Source organism: Leptodactylus fuscus, chromosome 6 (assembly GCF_031893055.1).
Source record: "Leptodactylus fuscus isolate aLepFus1 chromosome 6, aLepFus1.hap2, whole genome shotgun sequence".
Taxonomy (NCBI): Eukaryota; Metazoa; Chordata; class Amphibia; order Anura; family Leptodactylidae; genus Leptodactylus; species Leptodactylus fuscus.
The window spans coordinates 146,446,814-146,468,909 of record NC_134270.1 but is presented as its reverse complement, the minus strand read 5'-3'; the positions used below and the strand labels follow the sequence as shown (position 1 = coordinate 146,468,909).

The window sequence follows — 22,096 nt, the reverse complement described above, 5'->3', positions numbered from 1 at the left end:
TGTAAAAATGTCATTAAAATGTATGAAATTCCAGTCTTAAAGATGTATACAGGTCACCGCATCTAATGCTAGCCACATTTAGCACCTACAGTACGAGTTTTCTATCAAGTTGTCATCTCCTCGCTACCCTATAGCATCAATTGTGACCAACCGAGACCATCTACGGTATATATTATAGAGCAATGGAAATAGGCCTATTGTATTAATGGCATAGCGGGGAAGCTTGGAGATTCATTGTGTAATCTCGGCTTCAGTCTCTTCACCCCCATTGTTTGTGATTTTTCTCTTTATTACATCTCTATTTCTGCATTCATTCCTACGTCTCCAATTTCAATTCCCAATTCCACTTCTGTTGTGCTGCCTCTCACCACCGTTCTTCAGTCGAGTTATATCAAAGGCAAAGAGTTCTAGTCATGCCGTATTTTCCTGTGTGTTTGCATTAACACTATTTCTCAAAGGACATTCAGTTGTAAATGCACAAGAAATAATACCGGGGAAAAAAAACAGGGCCTTAGGAGATGCAAACAGATCCCGTATTTCATTGTAGAACATGAAATGCTTGACTGAGCAATGTGTCTTTAAAAACAGAAGGGGGAAAGGAATATTTGAGCGGCGAGAAGAATGAAAAATATGAAAATGAGGAGCTAACCGTTATTGAAAAATGGTTTATTTGTTTTATTCTGTATCACAAGTCTAGGCGAGGAGGGAGGTAACCCACCCACCCTACTTACGCTTCATGGGGTCTACACCAAGCAACGCGGATCATCTGCAAAACTCCCTACTTAATTATTTTCCGCCTCGATGTCTCCAAGAAGCCTGTCATGTTCTTTTTTTTCTTCTTTCTCCTTTGTTTTCTTTTGTTCATTGAAATTTTGCTTTGTGTTTTCATTCTTCCTATTCCTGATGCCTTTAGAAATAGTCATTGTAACCAGCCAATCTCCAAATTTCACGTAGAGATTTTTTTTTTTTTTTTTCCCGGTGCCTTTCGTGAGCGCCTCGTTCCGCTCCCCACCCTCCACCACCAACAATGCCCTGTTCTTCTCACCCTATATCTCATCATCCCCTATCGACGCGTTTTCCTTTTACCTGTCTCCCTCCTTTCTCTTGTCTCTTATCCCCGGTCTCATCTACCTCATCCCCCGTCATTCCTGCTTTCTGCATCATTCTTCCCCCGGTAACTCAGCATTACAGAATAACTTTATAAATATGTATCAGTTGGTCCTCTCAGCACTGCTTCTATTTGGAGATATTGAGGGAATTAATGGGGGGGAAATTTCAGCACAAACCGCGCGTTTCTTTGCTTACAATCAGAGACGATTCAGAGGCTTCAGCTGCATTTATTCGCTGCCCGAATTCTATTTGTTGTCAAGGAAACCGGGCTTAGAAAACCATGATTGCTTATGCTGTGTTTGTGGCGTTCACACAGCGTGCAGACATCTTTATTACCAGGCCTTAAATATATGTCATGGATTCGGTGCGGCCAGTGCAGCAAGAGGATCAGTGACATTGTGTTCCAGCATCGGCATCATGAAAGCAATAAATAGTTGTATGTGGCAAGCGCGGCTCCCCATTAACAAGCATTCGTGGCCTCTATCACGTGACGGGTCCGAGACGACGCTTGTTGCATTATTAAGAGACCCTGGGTATTACTATACCATTACCGTGGCCCGGGTCGCGTCTCAGCGCAGATTTTTCTTTGCAAAAATCGAGTGCCAAAAAAACAAATGTACAGTAGCTGAAAGACCCAGATAAGACTCCGTCCTATTAATGTGGGTCAGATTAATGTGATTTTCAATAAAACAAGTGCAGATTAGTTCAAGTGTAAAGGAAGCGCCACTAAATGGAATGTTTACTCTAATAAAAGTGCGCAGATAAGTAGAAATCAATAATGTAAATAAATGGGGATTTCTAAGAGGGTGAGCACTAATTTCTAAGGAGCGCGGCACGGGGAAGAAAGGCATTGGTTATACAAATGAGAAGACATGGAGAATCAACAAGCAGATGAATAAAACAACTAAAATAAGCAAAATTCCCATTTACTTGTCCAGTGATTGCAAACTAGGCTCGGAATATTAATGTTAAAGGGGTTGTCCACTCTTTTTCAAAAAATTGTTGCCTAGCAGGAAACCATATAAACAAAGAGAACAAAGATATATTTAGTACGGGTCTAGTTCCTGGGGCCCATCAGACTGAAAGCAATGATGTCATGTTCATGGATTATGATCATGTGATCTCTAAGCAGTCATGTGAACTTCAAACATGATGTCATGATTTGCAGTTCCAGGGACTGGACCTGGACTGGACCTGCATTTCTTAGAATGGAGGGATAGAAGTTGAGAAGAGGTGGCCAATTTCGCCCAAATCAGATTTGTGTCTGGTTCATTCAAATTAGACATCAGATTCAATTTGGTGGGAGTAAATTGGTCTGAATTGAACATACCCCAATTACCCTCGGGACTCCATTTCTATCTCTTCGACGCCAAGACGACATTTGCAATGACAAATTGACAGCAACACATATGACTATGACTCCTCCACGATCGCACATGGCTATGTTTAAGGGAGGATAGCCTGCAAGTCATGATGGAGAAGCCATGCAATCCTTCTTCTCTTTCTTCATCAGATTTGATCAAGTCATGAGGGATGAATTCCAACAGTTTTCATTGAAACCAATGGGCTGTGAGGGGTCCAATTTTAGTGGTTTTAGCTACTTCACTCTTGCTATTAGAGATGGGTTCCGAATTCTGTAAAATTACCCAGAATTTCCTCATAAGCAGTAGATACAGTATTTTTCCTCCATAGGCTTGTGCAGAAGATCTGTATTTAGAGCCAAGGATGGGATTGGACCTTGCAAATTTACATCAGGAATGTTTTTTCCCAAAAATTGTTTGGGTAAGGGTTTTTCTGATCTATTGGGGCTGAATCCCACCCCTTACTTGGTAACAAACATTCAGCTTGGGCATAGTTAGATTTCCTCCATACTGCACTGATTTATAGACTTCAGAAAGTGGATTTTAGAATACTCCGATTCTTCTACATAACTAATAGGTTTGTCAAAGACACAAGTCTATCAAGTGTGACCTATAACACTACTGTGTTGATTCACGCAAAAACAAATGTGACAGATGCCAGGTACCCCGTATTGGGGGTAAAAAATGAAAATCTTATCTGTAGTGGCTGGATACGGCTGACAATAGATGGATAGCAAGAACATGGATTACATATGCTAAACCCTTATAGAACTCTTGCAACCACTTAAAGGCATTAAAGGTAGGCAGAGTGATTCCTGTAGAAAATGATGTCAATGGTCATTGTAAGAATCATCTCAAACAATTTAGCCATCAGCTCTCTCCCATACCATTGGCCTAAGGGCTCTGTCAAAGCCACATAGGGGCAGACTGAATTTACAGATATTAAGACCAAAAAGGACGTATAGACCTTAAGATGAGCCAGTTGAACAAATTAACATTCTTGAGTAAGACTAAATTCAGATGACCAAGGTGCAAAACGGCCGTGAAATGCTTCCATTTTTCCCAGCCATCTCGTACCCAAGAGTCGCCCATTTTCACCGTTCCCCCATACATTTACATGTATGGAGGGATCAGTGAAAACAAACAAAAATAGGACATGACAACTAGAACAGTCTTGTGAATAACAACCATTGGATTTTAAAAAAAACATGTCACATGGTCATTAATCACTGTCTTGGGAATGTAGCTTAAAGGGGCTCCATCACTGGGAAAAGTCATTTTTAGCTACGCACATACTTGCATAGCCTTTATAAAGGCTATTCCACACGTATCTTTTGTATGTAAATTGCCTTAGTAGTTTTTGAATGAGCCCGCTTTTATCCATATGCTAATTATCCTCCAGTGTGCACCCTGGAAGTCTCAGCGAGCACCATCTGCTATTCTCTGCTATGAGTGTGAGAGCAGGGAGATGAGGCAGCAGCAGCCTGTGCTGTATACATGCATAGGAGAGAATAGCAGAGGGTGCACGATGAGACTTCCGGGTGCACGCTGGAGGCTAATTAGCATATGAATAAAAACGGGCCCATTCAAAAACTACGGAGTTGATTTACATACAAAAGGTATGTGTGGAATAGCCTTCCTAAAGGCTATGCAAGTATGTGCTTAGTTAAAAAATGACTTTTCCCAATGATGGAGCCCCTCTGTAGGGATTTTTAAGTACTTTTTAATACAAACATGGAAAAATTAAAAATAAAATCGTCAAAAATTCCTACACATTGTTTGGTGACACATTCCCTTTGAATGACCGTTGTCCCAAATCACTGTATTTCTGTATGGACATGACCTGCACCTGCATGGCACAGTTTTTGGCATTTTCTAGTAATAATACATACTTTACGACGATGACCTGCTGTGTTATCTTTTAAAAACCAATCATAGCAGTCCATAGCTTGAGCCATTATTCTAGGCCAGGTTCAGCCGGCTAAGTATCTCATCCATTTTTTTCTAGTGGGCTCCCTAAGATTAAGACGCCATTTTTTGTTGTTGACATCTTCTTTGGCAGCTCAGATGCTTGCTGTATTCCGCTGGGGATTTATGCGTTCACATCTCTTTGAAATAGCTGCAGCCTCCAGCTAATCGCAGATAAAGTGATTTGCATAATTTTAGAACTATTTGAAGCCATCATACATGCTAAATAACTCAGAATATCCCCCTTATCTGATTGGACACACTTTACAAGTATTAGATTCCAAACCACTGCTTCTTTACATTATTCATAGGCTGTAAGGGAAGATTCAATGCTATCCTGTTATATGGTATATAGCATATCTTCCTCATAGTGGACCAGAGGCAAATGTGCTGCTGCAAGGGGGCCCGTTACATAAGGGGGGCCAACAACCCTAAAAACTGCAAATCTTTTCTGAATTATAAGTACAAATCCTATTAGATGGCCCAATAATAAGGGGACCTCCTCCTAATAATGTCCCTTCTCCGTGAATGTCCTTTCCAATCATGTTGATCCCCGCGTTGGTTGAATGATCGTAGGGTGGTGCCGCACAATGTACCTGGATTCAGCTATAGCTGGGCCTCCTTTCATGTCTCAGTAACTTCCGCAATATTAATGGGTGGGCGACGCGGTTTTAGCTTTACCCCATGTCCAGTAATGACATACAGTGGATCTTCATCAACTTTTCCCTTACTAAGAAGTGATAGTTCCAGTGGCTTGTGGACTCCATGCAGCTATAGCATGTACAGAATCTGCAGTGCTAGACCCCCTCCAATTCCTCTAAGGCTAATCAGCGAGCAAAATCGGAAGGCCAATTCGAATTCCTCTTCCATTCTCGCCATATGTCCCCCAATTCTCACAAAGCGCCAAGAAGCAAAGAGCCCACATACTCTTCCTAAACTATTCTGTCAATATTCACCTCTGTACAAGACCAGGTACTAAGGTTATATTCAGACTGGCACATTTTTATCCTTTATGTTTATATCATTGATGTCTATGTAAATGTATAGGCATCCATTATTGTCCACTTTTTGCAATAATTTTTATTCTTTTGGTTATCAGATATAAAAACGTGATCTGAACAGTCATATTCTGATGCAGATAAACGGACCAGACCATGACATACCGTAACATTATGCAATGGGCCATCTGTAGTCAGACCCGGATTCACCATGAACATGAAAATTGCTTGTCTGAATGGGTCCTAAGGCTGGCCATACACATTAGAAAGCTGTTGACTAAATGATCATTCCTCCTGACCCCTCCCAATATACAAATGTTTGCACAAACCTGCAAATTTTCTCAATTCCCAGATGGTAGTAAGCCACCAACAGAAGCAACCTAAAGAGAACCTCCGACCACCTCCACCAACTCCGAATCCACTTATTCTGGTGTAGTTGGAATCTTTTCTCTAGTCCCTACTCTTCCTGAGCAATCTTTGCCCTTCATTTCATTATCCAATATGCTAATTAGACCTCTACTGTCAAGTGGGTGGTCTGTCTGGTGTAGTCCATCTGGGACAGCCCATCTGACAGTAAAGAGCGTAATTAGCATATTAGTTCTGACAGATGAAACGATGAGGGCTGCAGAAAAAAAAATCCAGTTGCATCAAAATCAGTGGAGCAGTAAGTATTGAAGGATACAAAGAGTTGGAGTTGGTGGAGATGGTGAAAGGATCTCTTTAACCAATATGTCTTCAAAGGTATCTAGAAATCTTATATGAAGGGATCCCCCATGGGATTCATGATCTGCAATGGGGGAACTCCATTCCCGATTCCGCTTGAAATATTTAGAGAGAAAAGTCCTGCAAGTCTCCTTTGATTTTGGGTGGAAACCCATTAAGTCTATTGGGTCCACAAGAGTTCTTTTTAAGTCCATTGGAGTTTATGTTTTTCGGGACCCAAAGAACAGAATCCCCAATACTAGCGTAAGTACTATATAAACTTGGAGTCGGTGGAAGTGGCCTTCTTGAAATTCAACATACCCAACTCTTCTTAATCTTGACAAGAGGACAAGACATTATACATTAGATGGTTGACTGGTCCCGTCAAAATCTGTGGGCTGAACTGACATTAATCTAATGTGCACGACTACCTTCAATGTGACCAGAAAGGCCGAGTAGGTGCAGGGGCTATTTTATTACAGACGCACCTCAAGTAAAGTGTGGAATGAGCAAATATACAAAGCTAAAAAAGAGCTTGAAGATGAGAAAATTCCAATGACATATTTATAAAGTACGAGCTGACAAAAGCCCCCCTCCAAGACCCCGCTGTTTGATAATACTGTCTGTTTTCCCCTCGGCTGCTTTGAAGTAGGATGGAAATGAGCTGTTACTGCTCACGGCGTCTCTGCTGGGAGATTAACTGCTATTAGGATGCTGGATCCTTTAAAGGCAAATAGACCTCTGATCAAAGCGTTGTTCCCAATTAACCGCTCATTACCTGTCTATCCCTATATAAAAGATCCGGCTTCAATAAACACAAAACGTTCGTTCGCCGAGGCCTTGTCTTCTCCTCTAGTCTACAGCACCTGTTAACCACTTTGCAGCCAGCTAGGCTGCAAACAAGAAAGGCAACATGAAAAAATCATATCAAAGAGGAGAACGTCGGAGAAGAAAAGAACGCTAGGTTAGAAAAATAATGGCGTAATTAGCAGAGGAACGGGGCAAAGAACTGACGGAATATCCAATGTATCCGTATACAGACAGCCAGTCATAGGATGTGACTCGATGAGTAAAAGCAGTGTGAGCCCATACACATCAGACTGGTGGTGGCTAGGTGTCTTTGTGTCTCGAAATAATTATTCTATAGCCAAATGCAGAAGACGGATTATAGGCCCCAATACGCATTAGAGAAAAGTTGGCTGACTTTGGCAGGCTTTCGCCTCCCAACACTGGCGTAACTGTGCAGCCAAGGGACCAACTGACTATGTTATGCCTGCTGGCGGGACCGGCAGACAATGTTATGTCACTCATCACTGGTGTAACTATGCAGCTGCGACCGGGCCCATAAACCAGGGGGGCCCACAGGTCACCCCCATGACAATAAGGCTGATTAAACTTCATTGATTTCCCTTCTGATTTCCATTGATGGCTTGCCGGCTGTATATCACAAATGTATTACCCCCCGCCCTCTGGTGCACTGGAGTGAGACAGGGGAAGACGATTTATGATGCACAGGCGTTCACTGACAGAAAGAAGAAAATTAACCTTTTAATATCAAAAAGTAGAAGTTGGCCAGCGTGTATTCCAGGAGGGATTCTGTGGCCCAAAGGGGGGCACGATTAATGATAGGGGATGGGAAGCTTGTGGGCACAGGCATGATGGGAAAAAGTCTTAATGGTGGACCCAGATAGAGAAAGATCAGCCAATGGCATCAGAAGCTTACTAACCTCTTCCCAATGAGAACACACCCATACTCAACCAAACCAAGAGTACGTTTGTATGTAGGGGGTCGAAAGGAATAGCTTTGGCCTAGAGAAGGTTTTGCTAATAGATGTTGAAGGAAAAAATGAAGATGGTAAAAATTAAAATACTTCACAAATACAATGTGTTCTTTAACGTAGCCATATCACCATCTGACTATTGAGTCAATCACTGGTCTCAATGGTTTCATGCTGTTTTGGATGGAATGCTTTCATGTGTATACAGCTGTAGCCAAGTGAGTGGAGACTGGCAGGGAGAATAAAATGCTTAATAACATTTCTTTTGTTATTTGACTTCTATTTGCCCATTTTTTTGGTCAACTCAAACCAAACCTTTTTGTGCAACCGAACCAAAATTTCCAAAAATGTAATTACAGCAATGGCCAATTCTAAAGACAGACAAGGCATGAAGGCTTATATATATGACTGTATTATCTCCTGGACAACCTCCAGTTGGTGTTGAGTCTTGGGCTTGGTTCACATCCTACGAGCACAACTTTTCCATCCAGTTCTTTCACTTAAAAACAACATACACATGACGACCCATTAAAGTCAATAAGATCCTCCATTGTTCTGGTCCTCCAAAGGACCAGGTCCTTTAAAACAACATAGTAATAAACCATACAAAAATTTAGCAGGTTTTTGAAGATTTTAGTAGCTTTTGAAATTTTTTGGAGATCATGACAATAGTTAAAGGCTACGTTTAGCTTTACCCAGTTTGGTTTCTAACATAAAAGGGAAGCACTTCAATAACACACAAGAGAATAACATCAGATAAAATGAGACTTCCAAAGGCTTGATATAGACAGAATATCAAAAAAATGGGTGAAAATGCAGGTTGGTTGCTTATGGCTAAATGAAAGGAAGGAAAGATAACCATTTAATATGTTTCATTTACATAATTGTCAAAATTTGTATTTCTTAGGCATTACCTGAGGGCCAGACGGCATCCTGGGATACAGCGAAAGAGGATGAAAATCGTAACAAGAACAGATACGGGAACATTATATCATGTAAGTCTGACCTTACTAACTGGAAAAGGATTAGACTGAGGTCATTCGGGGTCTAATATATGACAACGACGACGGTGGCGGCAGCGACGCCGACGAATTATTATTATTATTATTATTATTATTATTATTAATTTTAGACTGCCATTGGTGGTGTGGTGGCTGCAGGGTTATTGAAGATTGTAGATGTAGAGATGAGTCTTCAGGGTCTTCTTGAAGCTTGTAATTGTGGGGTTCAGTCTTGTGTTTAGTGCTAGTCCACTATTGGGGATCCATTGGTGAAGTCTAGGAAACAGTGTCTAAGGAGGGGATCAGAACAGAGCAGAGTAGGAGGTCTTGAGAAGATTGGAGACTATGTTTAGGGAGATAGCAGAAGATTAGGACAGAGATTTATGGAGGAGACAGGTTGTGGATGGCTTTGTATGATTGAGTTAACTTGAATCGCTGAGCAATGCGTAACCAGAGAGATTGGCAGAGGGGAGCGGCCGATGAAATACAATAATAGAGATGGATTAGCCAAACAGCAGACTCAAGGGTGGACTGGAGGCAGGGCCGCCGATAGGCCAGTACTACTGGTACTGGCGTCAGGGGCCCGGCCAAATTGAAAAATGGGGGGGGGGGCCCGGTTTTGGCCCGCTACCATGTGCCGGCCCCCTGGCGCCCGTAGCAGTCATTGTGTATGTCCTATTTCAACTCAGATCTGCATCCAGAGGACGCAGATCTGAGTTGAAGACATACGCGGCTGAAGCAAGGAGCTGACACAGGTCAGCTCCTCGCTTCGCCGCTGCGTGCCTCTCTCGCTGACACATATGCGGCTGAAGCGAGGAGCTGACCTGTGTCAGCTCCTCACTTCGCCGCCGCCGCTGCTACTGGCTTGTAGACGCGATGTGATCACATCGCGTCTAAAAGCCAGTAGCCGGCGGCAGCAGCAAAGCAAGGAGCTGACACAGGTCAGCTCCTCGCTTCAGCCATCGCGTCTACAAGCCAGTAGCCGGCGGCGAAGCGAGGAGCTGACACAGGTCAGCTCCTTGCTTCGCCGCTGTGTGCCTCTCTCGCTGTCACATATGAGGTTGAAGCAAGGAGCTGACCTGTGTCAGCTCCTCGCTTCGCCGCCTCCGCTACCTGCTTGTAGACGCGATGTGATGACGTCACATCGCGTCTATAACTGTGCGCCAGTGAGAGAGAGGCGCGCAGAGAGCTGCGAGGGAACGAAGGAGAAGGTAAGTCAGTCAGTGTAATGTGGAACGTGAAACTGGGGGCAGAGAGAGGACGGCATGACACTGGGGGCAGAGATGGAGAGGACGGCATGACACTGGGGGCAGAGATGGAGAGGATGGCATGACAATGGGGACAGAGATGGAGGGACATGAATATGGGAGCAGAGATGGAGGGGACATGAATATGGGGGCAGAGATGGAGAGGACGGCATGACAATGGGGGCAGAGATGGAGGGACATGCATATGGGAGCAGAGATGGAGGGGACATGAATCTGGGGGCAGAGATGGAGGGGACATGAATCTGGGGGCAGGGATGGAGGGGACATGAATCTGGGGGCAGAGATGGAGGGGACATGAATCTGGGGGCAGAGATGGAGGAGACATGAATCTGGGGGCAGAGATGGGGGGACATGAATATGGGGGCAGAGATGGAGGGGACATGAATATGGGGGCAGAGATGGAGGGACATGAATCTGGGGGGCAGAGATGGAGGGCATGAATCTGGGGGTAGAGATGGGGGACATGAAACTGGGGGCAGAGATGGAGGGGGGGACATGAAACTGGTGGCAGAAATGGATGGGCGGACATGAATCTGGGGGCAGAGATGGAGGGGCGGACATGAAACTGGGGGCAGATGAAGGGTGTATATGAAGCTGGGGGAGAGATAGAGGGGGGACATATACTGTACGGGTGACTGTAGGAGGATTATACTGTGTGCGGGCACATGAAAAATTAATGAGAATGGGTGGAGTCAACATAACAGTGGGTGGGGCTAAATTTGCCGCGGCGCATTTTGACCCTCTTTTGGTTCTTCAAAAGTTGGGAGGTATGGGTACAGGGGGCAGTGGAAAGATGTTAGAAGGTGAACGGGGGGGAAGGGGGATTGTTGGGGCATCGGGTGTGCGGCACTGCGGAGAGGGAACTGGGGCAATAATATATAATATATAAGTTTTTAGCTGGAGAACTACAAAGCACACAATACCTCCAAAGGTCTGTGTGCTTTGTATTAATAATGATGTAGGCTGCTATGCTACTAGCATAGCAACCTGTTTTGGGGTGGGACTTTCACTTTAAAGGAGTGTTCACATTGTGTTTTTGGCCTCCCTTGCCGGGATACGTTGGTAACCAGTCACAATCAGCTCCCCACTTATCCCTGCACGGAAAACTGCAGGCCCCCCTTTTTTTTTATTGGCCAGTTCATGCAGGGATAAGTTGACAGCTGATTCTGACTGGTTACCAACGTATCCCGGCAAGGGAGGCCAAAAACGCAATGTGAAAAAGCCCTGAGGATTTATTAGGAGGGCTGTTATAGATGGTGTTGGCTCTCTATAGGCGCTGTCACACGTAGCAGATTGTACCTGCAAATAGAATCTGATTAAGCCTTGTAAAGCTGCTAAATAAAGGGAAATGTAATGTATGTCGCAAATTAAAGTAGTTTTAAAATGGCGGCGGGGGGGGGGGCAGACACTTAGGCTGTATGGGGCCCCAAAATTCCTAATGGCGGCCCTGACTGGAGGGGAGGGAGAGCAGTAAGTGGGAGGCCACAGAGAAGGGCATTGCAGTAATCTAATACCCTATTGACATGAGAAATTGAAAAACTCAGCTGTCAATGTATTTATAAGTTTATAAAATCCTGAGAAGAGATGGCAAATAATGGGTATCTTATTGGGAATATAAGTATTTACTAAGATGGACAAGTCCCAAGTCCTCCTTAAAGTCGGACCCCCATGTAGGTCCTCGATAAGATCCAAATAATATCCAGAAAGATCTTCTTTAATCTATTCGTCTATCCTACAAACCAGATTATGCTCTCCTATAGTGTCATATTGTATTCCCACAATCTCTTCTTCATGGCATAAACTTCCAAATCCACAGCATTTTACAGTCCTTGATAAGTAAGGGCCCCTTCACATGGCGTAAGCGCTCGGCTCATTCCAAGCCGTACACGCGAGCGCTTCTAAACACTTCCCATTCACTTCAATGGGAGCACGCGTAAAGCCGGCTTTACGCGCGCTCCCATTGAAGTGAATGGGAAGTGTTTAGAAGTGCTCGCGTGTACAGCACGGAATGAGCCGAGCGCTTACGCTGTGTGAAGGGGCCCTTAAGAGCGAATCCCATCCACATTTCGTATTTCCAAAACCATTGCGGTCTTGGAAATTGCAGCATGTCGATTATACTTAAGGGAATGATGGAGGTTTCCCTATAGGTATAACCATTGCCGTCACAGGTTTTCCCAAAGCATTTTTTTTGCTGCGGCCCACTACCTTAGCCTTAAAGTGGATCCATCATCTCTTATGACTTGTCTGGTTTAATAAATACTTGTATTCCCCAAAACATATTAATGCTGGATCATATTTTCTTACAACTCTACATTGTGCTTTTCCTCTGTTATTTCTCCTCGAAATTAATGTATATAATGATAACTGGGTGGGTGTGTCCCTGTATAGTGTCCAATCAGTGTCAAAATACGTAGGGACACACCTCCAGCTGGTAACACCCAGTTGTCAATTGTCAATCCAGGAGGAATAACAGAAACAGAACAAAGTTATGACAAAAGATGCTTCAGAATAGTTACTACATGGAGATGCAAGCCATGGTGTCAGGAGTGACGGCAGGTCCTCTTTAATGTGAATGAGTCTCTGATATTTAAAAACTTTGCCTTGCCAATAGCGGTGATGGTGACTTTGTCACTGACTTTATCAGTAACTTTGCCAGCGGTGACATGTGTCATTGCCAGTGAGTCGTACATCACCGAGTGATTCCTGCCTGTCACTTGGCAGCTGACCTTGATGTGACATCTCAATGTCTCTTTCCCTTAGATGACCATTCCCGGGTGCGGCTACAGCTCATAGATGGAGACCCTCATTCAGATTACATTAATGCCAACTATGTGGATGTAAGTTACACAATCTATATGCTTTGCAGAATGGTATAATATCGTTATCAATCCAGCTAGGTCAATGACTGTGCTTTTTACTTGTGTTTTTACAGGGTTATCATCGACCTCGGCATTACATTGCCACCCAAGGTAAGCTCTTCAGATATGGCACTTTATCTTCAAGCTATAGGTCCTTTAAAAATAATACTAGTGATTCCTGTGTGTGACTCAGAATGAAAATTTGACGTAGATTTCCTATATAGCTCACACATGACTTATAGTAAATATGTTGGACAGACGTGTCTAAGCTCACTCTGCTCTTCGACATGGTCAACCCACATTTGCAGAAGATGGTGAGGAAGGCACAAAATGGGGGATGTGGAGCATCTATGGTATAAGAAGGAGTCATGTGCCACTTTGACACTCATCTATGCCAGATTGGTGGCCATAGGTTGATAAATTCCCCCCAATGGGCCTAAAATCAGACTGGTATAAGAATGTCAGATATCCATATGGCCTGTTTTTATGGATACCATTATGTTAAGTAGGAATTCCGAAAGTTATAGCTATACCTTCTACCAAAGTCAAACGAGTTAAATAAATTTAGGTATATATGATATCTAAGTTGAATACTTCTTCGTGTCACGTTTTTTTCATCCTCCAGGTCCAATGCAGGAGACGGTAAAGGATTTTTGGCGAATGATTTGGCAGGAAAACTCAGTCAGTGTGGTGATGGTGACAAATCTGGTGGAAGTCGGAAGGGTAAGAGAATTAAACATGAGAAAAGAATCATGATGATAGTAGTGAAGAAAGGGTTAACTTGGTCATACTTGACATCTGGATGACCATCTAATGTGAGACTGGTCGACCATATATTATGTATCGGGGCCTCCAAACTCTTCCCCAATGGTAGGGGTCAAGGGAGAGAAGGATCAGTTAGTTAAAGAAGGCCTTTCACCACCTCCACCAACTCCAACTCTTTGTATCCTACAATAGGCGCCACTCCATTGACTCCAGCATTGTTGGAATTTTTCTCTCTAGCCCCCAACATTTGTGAACATTAATTTCTGTTCATTTCAACACCCAATACGCTAATTTAGGCACTCTACTGTCAGAAGGACAGTATCATACCCAGGTGTTGTTGTTCCATACTAGTATATTGGGTGTTAAAATTTACACCATTGTAAATGTAGAGAAAAAATTCCAACTGTGCCAGAATACACTAGATGTAAAGAGCTGGAGACAGTGTTCCTCTTAAAATTTCATCATGCCCAATCCCTTTATCCTTCTAGAGATAAGTCACTGCCAGAGATATTTGGCATCAACTAAGTCCCTTCTCTACATTCAGAACACGTGCATGCTTGACCAAGCGTGGCTGTGTATAGTGGACACAGGTGGGAAAGCTGTCGGCAAAGCAAGCGTTCAGCCTACAGCTACCAAAAGTGTATGGCTAACGTATACTAGGTATAGAAGCCTGCATAATACAAAAAGACCATAAAACAGTATCTAATGTGTCAGTAAAATACTAGTAAAAGCTATTGAGATAAAAAGCTGATAGCAAAACACATTTTCTGTTACTTAAAAGGATATACTTCGCATCTAGTGCTCATTTTTGGTAAGTGAATCATCTAGTTTTGTCTTGGCTTAGATTTATTCTATTTTTTATCTTCCATATGAAATGTAAAAATAAGCCATCATTATAATTATCAGAAGGTGACTCAAGCGCATGAATATTACATTCTAACAACCTAGTTCTTCATTCATTTCATTATAAGCGTCTAAAAGCTACAAGCTTTAAATACCGCAATGTGACCCGACGTTCACTTTTCACTGTTACCGGAACTATTATGGTGTTGGGGTTGGACCAAATGGAACTGGGTTCCCTCTCTACAAGGTTCCTATAGCAGTCCTTGGTCTACCTCTATGATACAGACACAGGATATATACCCCATACTATGACAACTGTTTTCGAGTAGTCTTAAAATCAAAGTGTCCCTCCTGTTTACAATATAATTTTGCACTTAAAGGCTTCGACCAGATCCAAAATGTCTCCCAAACCAATAAAAATGCCATGTAGGGGCTATTGACATATCTTAGTGCAGAGGTAGGAAACCTTCGGCTCTCCAGCTGCTGAAAAACTACAACTCCCAATATGCTCCATTCACTTCCATGGAAGTTACAAGAACAGCAGAGCAAGTATGCATGCTGGGAGTTGTAGTTTTGCAACAGCTGGAGAGCCAGAGGTTTCCTACCCCTGTCTTAGTGGCTATAAGCTATTGTAACACTGCGAGATAATTAAATAAGCCCTCAAGTGCACTGGGGGCGGGGCCTGACTTACCAGATTTTACTAGAGATGGCAACAAGTGCTTTGGCTCTACTATGGAATTGCAGCCCAGTGACACCCTTATGGCTGTGAACGACAAGTCAAACTTTTCAAACTATGCCGCCCCCATTGCACCTACAGGGAAAGTTGCATGTCTATTAAAAAAAAGATTATCTCTACATTGCTTCATCGGTTTGTTGCCAATAAAGTTTCTGCTCCTTCTAAAGGCCCCTACATGGTGCACCTATGGGTTGGGAGCATTTTATACATGACAGACTCCCTATACCTCTATATAAAGAATGGAATTTCTATTGTTGTGTTGCTTTCATCTGTCGGCTGCGCTGGTTTTACTAGTGAATTTTGTTGTGTCTATATAAATGTATATTATTTAATTCCCCTTTACTTCTGTCCCATTCTCCTGTAGGTGAAGTGTGTCAGATACTGGCCTGATGATACTGAAGTCTATGGAGACATTAAGGTGTCCCTTATAGAAACAGAACCATTGGCAGAATATGTCATTAGGACATTTACAGTGCAAAAGGTAAGGAACGTATTTATGAAAGTGAATCTATCACATTGTAAATCAGTAGGGAACATGTGATAGAGAAGCTGAGAAGATCGATGTATCATTTAGTCTTAGGCCCAGTTCACATCCGTGTTCGGGTTTCAGATCAGGGAGTCGGAATGGAAAGCTATCCGCATAAAAAAAACCGTTTTCTAAGGAAACCAGCGGACCCCATAGACCATAATGGGGTCCATGTGCTTCCTGCTTGGTTTCCACAAGAAACATGCAGAGAGAAAAGTCCTACAAGCAGCAAGCGGACTTCCCGAATGGAAAACCAAACGTAGATGTGACCCAGGACTCAGAAAAATCCCAGTATAAGTTTTCAACTATACACATAAAGAAGCGCTCCATCTTTATTTTATTGCCCCCTCTAGTTTCTATGTACATGGTTCAATGGGTTGTTGCGATTGTTAAACTCACCTGTTGTCATATATGGGAGATATAGTGCCCCTTGTTGCGTCTTGTGACCTGTTTGAGTTCCTGAAGTTTAAGGTCTTTTTTTCAGTGAACAAGAACTCAGACTATCAATGTATTCCTATGTGGACCTCGTGTTCCTATGTGAGTCTCATATTCCTATGTGAGTCTCGTATTCCTATGTGAGTTTCATATTCCTATGTGGACCTCGTGTTCCTATGTGAGTGTCATATTCCTATGTGAGTCTCGTATTCCTATGTGGACCTCGTATTCTTATGTGGGCCTCGTATTCCTATGTGGGCCTTGTATTCCTAAGTAGACCTCGTATTCCTATGTGAGTCTCATATTCCTATGTGGGCCTTGTATTCTTATGTGGGCCTTGTATTCTTATGTGGGCCTCGTATTCCTATGTGAGTCTCGTATTCCTATGTGGGCCTCGTATTCCTATGTGGGCCTTGTATTCTTATGTGGGCCTCGTATTCCTATGTGAGTCTCGTATTCCTATGTAGGCCTCGTACTCTTATGTAGGCCTCGTACTCTTATGTAGGCCTCGTATACCTATGTGGGCCTCGTATTCCTATGTGGGCCTCGTATTCCTATGTGGGCCTCGTATTCCTATGTGGGTCTCGTATTCCTATGTGGGCCTCGTATTCCTATGTGGGCCTCGTATTCCTATGTGGGCCTCGTATTCCTATGTGGGCCTCGTATTCCTATGTGGGTCTCGTATTCCTATGTGGGCCTCGTATTCCTATGTGGGCCTCGTATTCCTATGTGGGCCTCGTATTCCTATGTGGGCCTCGTATTCTTATGTGGGTCTCGTATTCCTATGTGGGCCTCGTATTCCTATGTGGGCCTCGTATTCCTATGTGGGCCTCGTATTCCTATGTGGGTCTCGTATTCTTATGTGGGTCTCGTATTCCTATGTGGGCCTCGTATTCCTATGTGGGCCTCGTATTCCTATGTGGGTCTCGTATTCTTATGTGGGTCTCGTATTCCTATGTGGGTCTCGTATTCCTATGTGGGCCTCGTATTCCTATGTGGGCCTCGTATTCCTATGTGGGCCTCGTATTCCTATGTGGGTCTCGTATTCCTATGTGGGCCTCGTATTCCTATGTGGGCCTCGTATTCCTATGTGGGCCTCGTATTCCTATGTGGGCCTCGTATTCTTATGTGGGTCTCGTATTCCTATGTGGGCCTCGTATTCCTATGTGGGCCTTGTATTCCTATGTGGGCCTCATATTCCTATGTGGGCCTTGTATTCCTATGTGGGCCTCATATTCCTATGTGGGCCTCGTACCTCGTCCATTGGAATAAATAGAGAGTCTGAGTTTTCGGCTCACTAAACAGTGACTTCTGGCAACTCCAAATCAGGTCATGTTGATGTTGTGCATTATAAGGCAACAAGTGTAGCCCTCATAGCACCCCATGGAACCACCAGGGGGCAAAAGCAAAAAGAAAAATATGGTGGAGTACTTCTTTAAATCTCTGCTTATTCTGGGCATAGGATGCATATTTAGATAGTTGCTAATAACTTGTAGTATGTCCGCCCATGGGACTCCAAAGCCCAGATTGAATGTAAATGTAAATTGTCATTTTGGAACGTTACTGCTCAGTTCCACCTGCTCTATAACATGCAGCCTGTGGATCACAATTAATTGTCAATGTTATAACTATAACTTTTAACTATATATCTACTAGATTGGTTATTTTTGGAGTTTGGGATAGTAACGCCTCTGCTTTGTTTCTTAGAAAGGATCTCATGACATTCGGGAGATTCGTCAGTTCCACTTCACCAGCTGGCCAGACCATGGTGTGCCATGTTATGCCACTGGTCTTTTGGGCTTTGTCAGACAGGTGAAGTTCCTCAACCCACCAGATGCTGGACCCATCACTGTGCATTGCAGGTAACAATATTTTATATATACCATGGAGTATATGGATTGAGAGCCCTTGTATACTTTTGTTGGCTCACACCACCACATGCACTCATTATGTACATCATGTCCACCATGGGCGTTAAGTTCACCCACCTGCCCTAGTGGGCATTGCTTCACCATGGACCACATAGGGTAAATGTCTCATAGTTCAACCTGGCCACGAACATTAGCTTAATGTTACCTAAACCATCAGTCAATCCAATGGGTCCCAATCCACTGGCAGATGTTGATGGAGAGGAGCCTGTTGGATCTCAACATGCCTAATATTTTTGTCTACAGGGGCAGGGGAAGTCTTACAAAAGCATGCTCCCCTCTACACCTTCACAACACTTGCATGCTCGGCTGAGCTCAATGTAGTATCTGCGGCTGTAACGGGAGCAATAGCTACTCTATTGTCTAGCCTAAGATCATTGTATTTCTATGATCTACATTCCTCTAGAATGACTTCATTGTAGTAAACTCTTAATCTGGCTTTTTTATGGCTTTATTTACAGTCTTGTTAGATAGTACCCACAGAATGTGCCATTAATAACAATGAATTTATTCCATAGCGCCGGAGCTGGGAGAACTGGCTGTTTTATAGCCATTGATATTATGCTGGACATGGCAGAGAATGAAGGAGTGGTGGATATTTTCAATTGCGTGCGGGAGCTCAGAGCTCAGAGAGTCAACATGGTCCAGACCGAGGTAAGAAAGATGAATTTATCCAAAGTGCATTGCATGAGTTTATAGCCGATAATGTTCACTAGGTAATGACTGACCTATACTTCAACATTTATAATGCATCGCCTATGGGAATATTCCACCTAGCCAACAGCAGAATTAATAGGTGGCTTTCCTGACCTGCAGGCTGTATAACTATGTATATGATTCCAAGCATTAATATCCTTCATTCCCATACACCACTGAGGTATTGTTATTCACTATAGAAGAAATTCTCCATCTATTATTTTGAAGTTTATTTTTCTGCATTCAACAGATATTCATTTATTGTCTCGTATTTCTGAAATTGGATGGGGAATTTTTACATCATATAAGTAATCTTGCATCTGTGAAGGCCATAGCCTAAGAATGGGGCAAAATCTTATGGAGCCTTCCAGTATAATCCTGGTTTTCGCAACAAAAAAACGTAGGATCTGAATTTTGTTTCCCTATATGGTTTCATGATCCTTGGACCAATTCCCCATTTCCTTGTTTGCTAGCAATGTAGATCCCCATTAGAAATCTGGCACAAGATTAGGATAGAAAAGAAGTAGAATAGGACCAACCAGAGTCTAGGGACCACCATTGGAATTCATTCTTGAGGCAGCCCAGTATACAACTATATAAAATATTTCCTGCCTCCCATTGTTTTCAGTATTAGCCTTATACCTAACCTTGCCTTGGATTAGGTCCCTCTAAGTAAGGTAATTGTGGGGCCACACAGTGACAATAAGTAGGCGAGGCCCAGGACAAAGGATAGTCGTCAACTTGTCCTGTGCGTAGATGTCATCTCTGTCACCCAATGCATCCATATATAATAATCTGGGTCATAGGCTGCGTGTGATGCTGTGATGTAGTGAGTTTCTTGCACCGCTCTTGCAGGGGTTGGGGGCTAGTATCCCACTAACTCCCACTTGAGTGACTCCAAGCCTGGGACCAACCAAAACTGGCCCTTCTCTCTCCAAGAGTCCCATAGCTGACTCTATCCAACATGTCTATCAACAGTAATAGGACCTGCACAGATATGGTCATGTGATCTTGAATTTGCAGGTCCTTCTGAAGGTCTAGTGGATCATTGCATCAAGCAGTAGATTTTGTCATAGTTTGTGGCATAAACTGTGATATCATCAAAATAGGTCTGATGTCTTCCAGTGGTCATGAGTCCAAAACCACCAATATTATAATGTGCCATTGTATTTACTTGGCTAAGGACATAGGATGACAAAGCCAAGTGTTCTAAGGGGTCATATATAGAGAATTTAATGAGAGGTGACTTTAATTGGCATATTAATTACTTTATTGAAACAACATTAGAACGTCTTCATTTTGCCTTTCCATTTACTTATTTGCTCTTCCTCTCTAGGAGCAGTATGTTTTTGTTCACGATGCCATCCTTGAAGCTTGTTTGTGTGGCAACACTGCCATCCCAGTATGTGAATTCCGTTCTGTCTATTACAACATCAGCCGCATCGACCCACAGACGAACTGCAGCCAAATCAAAGACGAGTTTCAGGTTTGTTACAGAAAAGGTGATGAATGGTCTATTGGTGTGTGCTCATACCCAGTGCACCTGAGTCATGGTAAACCTACGAGGATTGCCACTCATCGGCAGCCTACACCTGTATTGCAACCGGCAATTAGCAGTAATCTTCATGTGTTGACCATGGCATGGGCGCATCGTGTAGGGGCACGCTAAATACTCATATTTTCTATGACACTATTACTAGTAATCTTACTAAGAAACCTCTGTTGACATTAGGGGGATGTACATTTCTGTCAAGGGTTCTTGCAGGAAAATTCTTGCCAGCCAAAATTTATAAATTTTTATGGAAACCACCTTATAGGTTAAGATGGTCATGGCAGAATCATAGCTAGGCTTTCCTACACCCATCTTAATACCCTGGCCCAGGCAAAGCATCTGAGAAACATGCCCCAGCTGCCACCCATAGCAATTCATGGTAAATAGTCGTTACCTTAATTTGAACAGAACTTAAAGTTGACCGAACACATTAGTATAATGTTGGCCAAACCATATTATTTTAGTGAAATCAGATGACTGGATCTCCATCAGTTGGTGGAAGAAGACTACCTGTCCGTTGAACTTGTATGTAGCCAGATAAAGGGATTTCCTTATAAGTGATCCCTGATCCACCGGATGGGACCATCACTGATCACTAGAATGGGTGTCCAAGCCCCCCGTTCATTCCTACCAAATTAAATAAGTAGAGTAAAATGTTCCAATGCTTCCATCTGCCCCAGGGACCCTTCATATAAACCATTCTCGGAAGAGAGACTGATGCAAGTAAATACAGATGTGACCTGCTTTACCTTTCATCTTGCTTCAAGATATCCCAAGTTGAGTGTCAAGAGACGATCAACTTAGATAAAAGAAAACATTTGTGTTGGGTTGTTGGTTATTGTGGGCAACGTAATAGGGATTTTTCAGAACTTGTTCTCTTGCACCACTCATCCAAGATATCTCAAGCCAAGAGGAGAGTTGAGGAATAAGACATCTGTACATTCCTCATGGTATATAATGATGCAATATATGGAATAGATCATATAAGTTGATGCGAGGTGAATCTCCACTGGCTAAGGCAAAATAAGTGTCATTTCCAACTGTAGATTTTAGGCTACAGGACATAGTATATATGAGTATACAGTATATGAAGTGTCTTCATAGCATAATACTTCTCCATCTTTAGACCTTGAACATTGTGACTCCTCGAGCGAGACCAGAAGACTGCAGCATAGGACTTTTACCCCGAAACCATGACAAAAACCGAGCTTTGGATGTCCTACCCCTGGACCGGTGCCTTCCCTTCCTCATCTCACTGGATGGAGAGACTAGCAACTACATCAATGCCACACTCATGGATGTAAGTATATGCATACAAGCAATTAGTTTCTACCAGGACCCAATTCCATCCAGATACAGGTATACATCATAAGCTGCGTGTCACTATCTGTCACGCCGAGCAGAGCTGTGAGTCTGATCTGTCACAGGAAGCGTAGCGATTGTCACACACCAGGGAGTGGCCTGATCTCACAGCTTGTGTCGCAGATCTGACAGCTCCTTGCTGCAAAGGGAATATTTCCAGGATAATCCTGTCTCACACCCAAGATTGACAGATTATGTGATCAGATACT

At 43.1% G+C, this 22,096-nt stretch overlaps 1 protein-coding gene across 7 annotated transcripts in view; it reads left to right on the top strand.

The window, feature by feature from the left end:
- Positions 1–22,096, top strand: part of PTPRT (protein tyrosine phosphatase receptor type T) — a 265,207-nt gene that overhangs the window by 224,249 nt on the left and 18,862 nt on the right. For all 7 annotated transcript variants that reach the window (XM_075277527.1, XM_075277525.1, XM_075277524.1 and 4 more), the window contains 9 exons: positions 8,825–8,912; positions 12,947–13,023; positions 13,119–13,155; positions 13,670–13,767; positions 15,753–15,869; positions 18,057–18,211; positions 18,796–18,931; positions 20,310–20,459; positions 21,652–21,825. In XM_075277527.1, the coding sequence (XP_075133628.1) occupies positions 8,825–8,912; positions 12,947–13,023; positions 13,119–13,155; positions 13,670–13,767; positions 15,753–15,869; positions 18,057–18,211; positions 18,796–18,931; positions 20,310–20,459; positions 21,652–21,825 (1,032 nt within the window). The remainder of the gene's footprint in view (positions 1–8,824; positions 8,913–12,946; positions 13,024–13,118; positions 13,156–13,669; positions 13,768–15,752; positions 15,870–18,056; positions 18,212–18,795; positions 18,932–20,309; positions 20,460–21,651; positions 21,826–22,096) is intronic.